This window comes from Populus euphratica, unplaced genomic scaffold, assembly GCF_000495115.2.
Source record: "Populus euphratica unplaced genomic scaffold, PopEup_1.0 scaffold164.1, whole genome shotgun sequence".
Classification (NCBI taxonomy): Eukaryota; Viridiplantae; Streptophyta; class Magnoliopsida; order Malpighiales; family Salicaceae; genus Populus; species Populus euphratica.
Window position 1 is genome coordinate 233,756 of NW_011500048.1, and position 10,926 is coordinate 244,681.

General features: G+C 32.9%; 1 protein-coding gene across 1 annotated transcript; it reads left to right on the forward strand.

The window, feature by feature from the left end:
- Positions 1-8,780: 8,780 nt before the first annotated feature.
- FTM1 (Plant stearoyl-acyl-carrier-protein desaturase family protein) lies at positions 8,781-10,500 on the forward strand. The gene is made up of 2 exons (XM_011001520.1): positions 8,781-9,487; positions 9,798-10,500. Exons 1-2 carry the CDS (start codon positions 8,861-8,863, stop codon positions 10,362-10,364), a joined length of 1,194 nt encoding a protein of 397 aa, XP_010999822.1. The 5' UTR covers positions 8,781-8,860; the 3' UTR covers positions 10,365-10,500.
- The last annotated feature ends 426 nt before the right edge of the window (positions 10,501-10,926 follow it).

Consider the following 10,926-nt stretch of genomic DNA (forward strand, 5'->3'; position numbering starts at 1 on the left):
TTTTTTAATTTTTTTTAAATAATATCAATTTTTTTATAAAATAAAAATATATATTAATTTGATTAATTCAAGTTAACCTATATAACTTGTGACTTGTCTCAGTTATCACTTGGATTGGGTTTAAAAACCATGACTATGATAATCTTGCATCCAACCATTTGACTACTGCAGCAAAGATCAAGATTCTGTTGTATCTAATTTTAAAGGGTGCAATTCAACTTGTTAGTTTTTAAGTTTGCTCCCTAAAGGTGGTTTGAATTCCATAAACCTCAAGGTTATTGGAGGCAAGGGCAGAGCTAGAGATTTTTCCTGTGTTGGGCTATTAAATAAATATATAATTTTTTAAAAATAAATTATTAACTCATGTGCATGAATTTTTAAAGTTAACAATAAAGTTTTAATTCAAATACACTACCTAAAATATTAAAAAATAAATTTAGAAGTACATAAAATTAAAGTGAAAGTAAAAATAAATTCACTATTGAAATTATATTTTTTGATATTTTTTGAAATATAATTCATTTATAATCAAATTTGAATCCATATTGTAACAACCCTTCAACCGAGATAATATAACAATCTCATAACAACTAAAAAACAAAGTAATTAAATTTTTTCCTTCTCTCAATTTCTCCTTCCTTCACTTAATTCTTTTTTAGATTAGTATTTTATAAGTTGGACTTTGTAAGTTTACAAGGTTATTATCTCACTTTTCTTATTTTTTTTCTTGGATTTTTTTCATGTTTTTCACTTACTTTTCTCTCTTTCTCTCTCGCCTTTTCTTTTTTCTCTTTTTCTATTTTGCTTCTGCCTAGTCGGCAACATATAAAAGAAAGGAAGAACTGATTTGTTTTATTTTTTAATAGCAAATAATCATTTTACTATTAATGAGTTGTTTTGCTTTTATTTGACAGTCTTTTTTTTTATTAGTACTGCCAAACTCTGTTCATCCTAACATTTTAACCAGATTTTATTTAATATATTTTAAAATTCCTCATAAAATTTCAGATCAATCTGATGGTCGGATTGAAAATTACATCCAATAACATAAAACTGGTCAAATTGTGTTTTTTTTTATCAAATTTTTGAATTTCTTCAAAAATTGTAAAATTTTAACCCAAGTTAAAAGAATCATATTAAAAGGCTATACACAAATTTTTAGAATTTTTTGATACCTTAACGAAGAATTACAAATTTCTTTTATATAAAAGTAGTTAAAAAATATTGATAAAATCTTAACCTAGACTAAAGCCTATCCAAGCCTATACATACCTCTACCCTTAACTAGAATTTACATAGTTGTTAATTTCAATATCTAAAATTAATATATCCTGTGATCTTCTGCGCATTGCTTGTATAATGATCTATGAACTTGTATTCTATATATAGGTGGGAGTATAGGCAACAGAATATGGAAAGTTATTAACCTTTGCCACAGTGAGGGCTGCTGGCCATATGGTGCCCAATGCACAACCTCAAGATTCAAGAGCTTTGCATTTGTTCAGTTCATTTGCGCGCGGCCGGAGATTGCCAAATACCACACACATTCCAATGGATGATTGAGATTTATCACCCTTTATTACAGCCTGATAGAGTTTCTAGTTATTTTATGTATCCTAGGGTTCCAGAACTTCCTCACTTTAAAAAAGGCAGTAAGGAAGTAATTGGGTTTAATTCCAGCAATAATACAATAAGGAAGTAATTCCAGCAAGGAGATAGGGTATTTCAATTTATTTGGTTAGTTTCATTTGGATTGGACTGAACAATTTTTTTTTGTTTGTTTTTTTATAGATATTAGATGGGACTTGATTGACCTTAGATCAAAACCAGTTTGAATATAAAAAAACATAGAGAAATGATTGACTTGAGATCAAAACCAGTTCGAATATAAAAAAATATAGAAGAATAGTTGATCTAACCTGAACTAATGAAAACCTTAAGTCAACCCATAACCTTATCAACCTGAGATAAAATATATATAAAAGTTCATTGACTTTTTTTAATATATTTTTTTTTTTCAAAATAACATTGTTTTAATTTTTTTTTTTTTTAGTTTGGATCAATCCAGTTTGACCCTTCTAACTCGTGACTCAGGTCTTACTCTAGGTCGACCCCCTAATTGAATTTTAAAACTATGATAATAATTATTTTTATTTTTACATTGTCTTGCGTTAACTCGGGTTAATCATCCTATCCCATAATTTGGATCTTGTCCTGGGCTGACTCCCAAGTAGGGTTTAAAAACTATAATAATTATTATTTTTATACTTATGTTTACCCGGGTCGATGGTCAACTCGACTCGTGACCTGAGTGATTCTAATTGATGCAATTATTATCTTATAACATCAACTTGCTTCATCAATTTTTCTTATTACTACTTTTAGTTTTAGGTCTACTAGTATTATAATTATCAATGTTGGGTTTCTTAGAGTCTTTAATGCATTTGATGTTTTTTTGCTTTGATTTTTATGTTCATATTATTTTTCTATCTCGTTATTATTTTCATAACTCATTTTTGTTATTGTTTTTAGTTTTTTTCTTTATTTTTAGCCCAAAATTCTAAGTTGATGTTACAATTTTTTTTTGTGTTGAGATTACCTATTTAAATAAATGACAAGGAGAGCTAAAAAAGAAGATAAACATATTATCATGAAAAGCTAGAATTAAGTAAAACACAAGTAGAGTGATATTATAATAAATGTTATAAATGTAAGAGAGTATGTGAGGATGTTTTTTTTTTATTATTATTAATATAAAGTTCTAGATTTGACAATTTCTTCCAAACAAAGGGTTATCCTTTAAGAAAAACAAGAACATCTACCTTTTTTTATAGGTTATGGAATATGGATTCAAGAGCATGAATATGTCATTTGATAAAATTTAGAATTAAATAGACATGATTGGATCTATATTTACTAACTTGGCACGATTCCAAAGGGTAAAATTTACTAACTTGGCACGATTCCAAAGGGTTTCTAATGCAAGGAGGCAATAGAAATTAAAAGCTCTCATTTATAAAGGCAAAGAATCACAAAACTTCAATCCAACATAAAAAAGATATAAGAGATTTAGATAGTATTGAACATTTGAAAGATTCTGAAGCTTATTCGATTGAGTTAGATGTTTCAACGAGTGAAAGTCCACTAGAATCACATCTGGGGAAAAATAACATAGGTAGATCAATAAGACATAAAAATTTTTATTTCAATTGATGTTATGATGGAAAAGCATTGTTGGTGTCTCAATTAATACATTGAAAGAAAAGGGTTTTTTAGAGCAAATATTTATACATAGATAATTAAGAATGTTATCAAAATTGATTGGGTTGAAGATACATTAGCAATTCCATAAAAGATATGGTTTGCTTAAGCTTTGTAAAGTGAGGTTTCAAGTAAATTAAATTAATAGCAATTAATACTTCTTCTTTTTTTATATATAGTATTAGGAACTTGATAGTTTTGAAGCACATACAAGATGCACCGACTAATAATCATAGTGGAGTAGATTTTTTTAACTAATTATATGGAATAAAATGAGAGTTTGTTGGAGAGCCTCGAAGAAAGAAGAAAAGAGAGGACAATTGTGAAGAAAAAAAAGTGTTACAGATTACATTACCAGAAAATCAGTGAAAATCAATAGAATTACTGATAGAATTTTTTTGTCGGTAATTTTTACCTATGAATATAATTTTGTCGGTATATACCGACAGGCCTTCGCTGTCAGTAATAATTATCGGCAACATATATTTCGTCGGCAATAAGGTCGATATACACTGACAAAATAATTCCATCCGTATATACCAATCGTATTGTTGACGGAATATATAGAATTTTGAAAAGAAGTAACGATGTGATGACATGGAATTTTGTCAAATAATTTTACCAACGAAATGACCGAGAGATTCAAACTAGGATCTCCATACAGTGATGTGGTCCATTCACAATCATAATTACCGACGGGGAATACTGAAGACACTTGTCTGTCGGTTATTCCATCGGTAAAAGCCAATATATACACACTCTGCCGACTTTCTCCTCCTCTATTTCTCCTTTTTGTTCACCATCCCAACTCTCCCTTCCCAAACTGTAACCAACCACCCATCCCAACTCTCCCCCTCTTCTCAACACAAGCATTCAAGTTTTTTATACTTTTATACATGGTCGCAACATCTGTTCTTCGATTAATTTATTGTGGATTTCATCATTTTTTGTAAGTAAATCTATCCTTTCTAGTTTTAATATTTAAATGTCAATTTCATTTTTTTTTATTTTTTTAGTATATGTATTTTGTTAACATATGTACTTGTTTTATTGTTATTTGTCAAAGAAACTTATAGTATGAATGTATAATTTTGTAGTTGTTATAGTTTATTTTAGATTTTGTCAAACTGTATTTGTTTATAAATTGTTGAAATTTTGTTTGAATTACACTGAATTAGATGTGTTGTGATGAAATAAATGATAGCTTGTTTAACGAGTTCGTTTTAATTTTTTTCAATTTTATTGTGGAATTGTGATTTCCATAAATTTATATATGTATAAATTTGTATGGACATTGATAATTGATAATGAATATTTAACATAAGTGCTTTTTTAGTTTTTCGGATAATGTCTTGGCAAACCAATATTTTTATAAATTTATTCATGTAACATAGTTAATTAATACATGTTGTCATTATAATTTTATAGAGGTTCGATAGAAGTCATGGATGATTGTTCATAGATGTATCGAGACTCACCCCAAGGATTGCAAATGATGGATTATCGTAATAGGGTTCATAATTTTATTAATTTTACAACATCTATTCAAAGAAATTTTACTGATGACAGTATTAGGTGTCCATGTAGGAAGTGTAGAAATATAAAATTTCTGTATCAATATTTTGTAACGACGCATCTTCTAATCAAAGAGTTCATAAAGGATTACCCGTGTTGGTATGCATATGAAGAGCTATTTTTGTTCCTAATAAGAGCATGGTAGAAAGGGTGGTTTGGTAAACTTCTAGTGCTAGCAACATGCATAAAGTTATAAATAATAATAGTAATCCTTACAGTAATATGGTTATGAATGCAATGAGAATGAATGAAGGTAATGTCAGTTAATGTTCAATCATAGGAGAAGAACCTAATGCAGATGCAGCAAGGTTTTTGATATGTTGAAAGATTCTGACGAATCATTATATGATGGATGCATGAACCACGGTAAATTATCGACTATAGCACAGGTGTTCACTATCATGTCAGATCACTAGTTGAGTTAAGCCGGTTATGATAAAATTATCGAATGAGCGAGAAACGTTTTATCTTGTGGGAACAGGCTGAAAGAGAACTTTTATGTTGTAAAGTCCATAATGAAAACCCTCGGTTTAAAATACTAGAAAATTAACATGTGTCCTAACTTCTGCATGTTGTACTACATTGAAAATGCTGAGATGATCGAGTATATGACATGCGGGCATTCTCGTTACAAACCCAGAACTGGTTGGGGAAAGATTCAAGTTTCATATAAAAAACTTAAATACTTTTCAATCACATCTAAACTGTAGAGGTTATTCATGTTATCAAGGACTGCTAAGCACATGATATGACACCAATTACATCATGCGATTGATGGTCCATCCTTTTGATGGTGAAGCATGGAAACACTTTAACAGTGTGCATCCTCACTTTTGAGTTGAATTAAGGAACGTGCATCTTGGGTTGTGTATAGACAAATTCAACTCATTCGGGTCATTTGCTGCTCCTTATTCTTGTTGGCCGGTCATACTAACGATTTATAACTTGCCGCCGAGGATGTGTATGAGGTTGGAGTTCATGTTTTTATTTATAGTCATACCAGGTTTGAGCTATCCGGGCTGGAATGTAGATGTTTGTTTTCGACCATTGATTGATGAGTTGACGCAGTTGTGGTCCTCTACAGCTTTGACTTGTGATATCTTGAAAAAACAGAATTTTGTTATGAGAGTGGCATTGATGTGGACTATCAATGATTTCCCAGCTTATGGAATGATTTCGGGTTAGAGCACGCATGGAAAAGTAGCATATCCATACTATATAGAAAACAACAAGGCAGTCACGTTAACAAACGGGGGTAAAACTTTTTTTTTTACTGTCATCGTGGTTTCTTGCCACCAAATCACAGGTACAGAAAGAATAGAAATAATTTCTTTGTTGGCAGAGTTGAAAAGGATGTTGCACACCTATGTCTTTCTAGTGAAGACGCATGTGTGGAGTCAAGACTGTTAAAAGATGGTATAACAGTTCGTGGACAACCATGCTCAACACTTGGTGGTATGTTTGTTCAATCATTTTATTTTATAAGTTATTATTTTCTTGAATTGAATATGATGATTTTTTTTTAATTTTTAGGAGATGTTTAATAACCGATTGAGGGAGAGATAGGGGGACAATCCTTCAACCATTCCGGATTTGTGGATGGAGGTAGAATCGTCTGATGGACAAAAAAAATCAGGTCTGTAGGCTTTCTAACACTACGACCGAAAACTTGCAGGTAGCCTGTAGTGTCTCAACCGTTGAGAGCTCTCCATCAATATCGAGCACACAATCTGAGGAGTTCATGTCCTTGAAACAATAATATGAATGACTTTTGATGAATTATGATTAGCTTCATCAAATGGTTATGGACATTCGATCAAGGTTGAATAATGATGCATGTGCATCATTGTTTTGGCTGTATGGTCGCGGGAATAACCAGTCTCCTTCTTCTTCTCCTCCAGCTCTGCCATTAATTTAGTTTAATTTTGTTTTTGAAACATATTAAATTTGTAATGAATATTTAGATGAATATTATTTAACATTATTTTTATTTTTTTAATGTTTAATACAATTTTATTTGGTTAATTAGTTTTTGTACTATTAATAAATATTATTTTTAAAATATTTTTAAATAAATACCGACAACCTTACAGACGGAATTGATCGAGTCATCGGTATTTTATCAAGAGTTGTAAAAAAATTATCATCCATACCACAATCACCAACGGGTAGTCTGTCGGTGATTTACTGTTGGAAATGCAGACGAAATAAGTCCGTTGGTAAATTTCTCGCGACAAATTTTTTTATGTGCTTCCCCTATTTGTAAGACCGTCGGTGTTTGAGTTTTTGTCTTCCCAACCGAAGGAGCGATGGAAATGAAAGTTATTAACGATCAATATTTCGACAGACATATTCCATCGATGAGTTGATCGGCAAAAATGTTACCAACAAATTTTGTGTGTCTTACACCGGCAGAATGAATCCGTTGATAAAATTATTTAATGGTATAGTGTTATAAAGTTTAACATCCATGAACAGTATTAATTAAAATACAATAAAGTTCATAATGATTATTATAACCATTCCATAGCTAGCACCATCCTTGTTAAGAAATTTCTCCCTTGCTTTGACACTTGGCTACCTTGAATGTTACTAACAAATTTCCAAAAGATTTGTTATCAGCTAATCCATTAATTATACTCCCTTGCTTGACCACACGTTGCAGATTAGATGACAATATTTTCAAATGAGCTTTGTATAACTTTCTATTATTCATGCCTACCAAGTAATTCCATCAAGATTTTGAGACTACAAAACACACTACTAATTGCAGCACAACAGAACTTAAACAAGTTGATAATAATAATAATAATAAATAAATAATTAAGAAAAGAGGCAAGTGAATAAAACACATCCACGTCTAGGTCTGAAAGAGCGGCCATGTCGCGCCTAGCCTTCCAATGCCAGGCACATGCTCCTAACCTCTAGAAACAAAGGTCGTGCGCGCATCATCCTTCTTCTAATTTGACCAAAAAAATTGTTTTTTTAATAGAAACATGATTTTTTTCAATTAAAACATGTCATGTCTTGTAAAACAATCTTCAACAAAGAAATAAAAAAATAATGATTTAAAACTAATTTTATGTGACTATATAAAAAAATTAAAGAATAATTAATTCAAAATAATTATATATATATATATATATTATTCTCGGTGAATATGAAAAAATGTAAAGAAATAAAGTTTTATGATTGAATAATAACATTTGAAAAAAAAAATTAGGACAAAAGTGTAGAAAAATGTGCAACCTGAGTAGCAAAAACATAAAAATGCAACCCTTTTTTAACTGAACCCTATAATTATATTCCACGATGAGAATCTATTTGTAACATAGAAACAATTTCCAATAAAGAGTTTAGTGGCTCCTAGTACTGCTAAACTAGTGTTTGGCCTTATTATTGTTGAACCAGAGTTTTTTAAAATTTTAATTTTTTTTAAAAAATTAATTCTGTTATATTTTTGAATTATTTTAATATTAAAAATATATATTATTTTAATATATTTCTAAACCAAAAAAAAAAACATTTCAAAAAACAATCTCAATCAATTACCTAAACACCCCCACGTTGCAACCCAAACGGTCGTTGGACCAGCTTGTAGAAATGCATGCTATTAACACTTAAAAACTGACAAAATTATCCGAAATCAAAGTACCACTTGGCTATGTTTGGTTAAACTAACGACCAAATTTCACAGCAGAATCTCTGTTTTTTCCCATAGAAACGTGTCCACTTTATTCACCCCCACAGCTTCGCATTCTCCTCCTATTTTCTGTGACCTCATGAAAACCACTGCACCCCTTGTTTTGTAAACAGCCATTCCTAAAAGACCTTTCTACCCCCACTGACTCTCCCTTCCAAATCCCTCTTTTCCAGTGGCGCTTCGGATCTTCCTCAAGGGTATTACCATGATTTCATCTCAAGAAAGCTTAAATATATATGTGTTGCCACAGTTCATGATTGAAGGTGTTCCACTCCCTCGCTAATATCAACGCCGCAAGGCTTGCTAGCAGCTGCAGTCACCATGCAAGTCTCACACTTCCTCAGTAGCCACCAACTTTCCTGCACTACACATGGCCAGAAAATGATCCTCCACCGCTTCTCGCCACCGTCTTCCACCGTCAGATTCCATCCACCATCAGATCGGTCTATCACTGTTGCCGTGGCTGCTCCACCACAGCAACTAAAGCACCAAAAGACACACTCAATGCCATCAGAGAAGATGGAAATATTCAAGTCATTGGATAATTGGGCTACGCAAAATGTCTTACCACTTCTAAAACCTGTAGACCAATGCTGGCAGCCCCAGAACTTCTTGCCTGACTCTTCGTCAACAATTTCTGATTTCACTGATCAGGTGAGGGCCCTACGTGATCGGACGGATGGGCTTCCAGATGAGTATTTTGTGGTGTTGGTGGGTGACATGATCACCGAGGATGCTTTGCCTACGTATCAAACCATGATCAACACGCTCGATGGGGTTAGAGATGAGACTGGGGCCAGCCTGAGCCCATGGGCCACTTGGACCCGGGCCTGGACTGCCGAGGAGAATCGGCATGGAGATTTGCTGAGATCTTATTTGTATTTATCGGGTCGGGTTGACATGCTAATGATTGAGAAGACTGTTCAGTATCTGATCGGATCTGGCATGGTAAGATACCATACAAATTCCATTTATAAGATTTTTCTTTTTCGAATGCAATTATAAGGATTTATTAGCAAATGAATTTTCTTTATCCACTTTCTACAAGGAATCCTAATTTATACTTTTTAAATTCTTTTTGCGCACTAATGTAGCTTGATTAGTATTCGTGCCCCCTCCCAAACGGTCATATAAAACAATCCAAGGGTGTGTTTGAAAATAAATCAATTTAAGGGTGTGTTTGGAATTTATATTAATAAATTTTTATTTTTTTATTTAGGAGGTTAATGGGTTAACATTGCCTCTTTTTAACATGTAGGATCCTGGGACAGAAAACAACCCATATTTGGGGTTTGTGTACACGTCATTTCAAGAGCGAGCCACCTTTGTCTCACATGGCAACACGGCTCGCTTGGCTAAAGAGGGAGGTGATCCAGTGCTAGCGCGCATCTGTGGTACCATTGCATCAGACGAGAGACGCCACGAGAATGCTTACGCTAAGATCGTTGAAAAGCTCCTTGAGGTGGACCCCACGGGCGCAATGCTGGCTATAGGAGACATGATGCGTAAGAAAATCACGATGCCAGCCCACTTGATGTACGATGGGCAGGACCCGCATCTCTTTGAGCACTTCTCATCCGTGGCCCAGCGGCTTGGGGTTTACACGGCTGAAGATTATGCGGATATTTTGGAGTTCTTGATTGGACGGTGGAGATTGGAGAAGCTAGAGGGGTTGACGGGTGAGGGAAGACGTGCACAGGATTTTGTGTGCGGGTTAGCCCCGAGGATTAGAAAGCTGCAGGAGCGAGCTGATGAGAAAGCTAAAAAGATGAAGCCACTGAGCGCGAGGTTTAGCTGGATTTTCAACAAGGAGATCGCCTTGTAGGATTTCGTTTCAGTCTTTGGAAAAGAAGTGTCGTATCTCGTTTTCTGTTTCCTTTTTATGGGCCTTGGTTCCATTATAGGAGTAATAAGTTGGGCTTTTTATCCATAGAATATAGAATGCAATGACGTTTGAATTTCGCCGGAAAATGCTAGTGCTGAACGTCAAGACCTCGCATTATCATTGCACAAGGTAAGTGTAAGTCGTGATTAATTCTTTACTTGGTTCGGGTATATGAATTTTATTAAGTTGAATTAATTTTTTTTATTTTATAATAAAAATATAAAAATTAATTTAAAATGATGGAATAAAAATAAAAAGGCCCATAAAAGGCTTTATTATAAAAAAAGAGTATAAAGTATGGACCAGACACAAGTCCACAGGTCAGGTACACTTGCTATGCTAGTTTCTTTTCTTCTTGTAGGGGGCAAAGGACTTTTAAAGAACAAAAAAACACAGACAACATAGTATTTGTCAAATAACAGAAAAAATGACACTCCCTAGTGTTCAAACCCGCGATTCACACCTAATTATCGTCATGCTTTAATCAATTCAGTTATAGAAT

Bases quoted from the DNA above. Each gene is read 5' to 3' on its own strand.
- FTM1 (XM_011001520.1), top strand. From the start codon at position 8,861: ATGCAAGTCTCACACTTCCTCAGTAGCCACCAACTTTCCTGCACTACA. The intron at 9,488-9,797 runs GTAAGATACCAT...TTTAACATGTAG, and splicing joins ATCTGATCGGATCTGGCATG to GATCCTGGGACAGAAAACAA.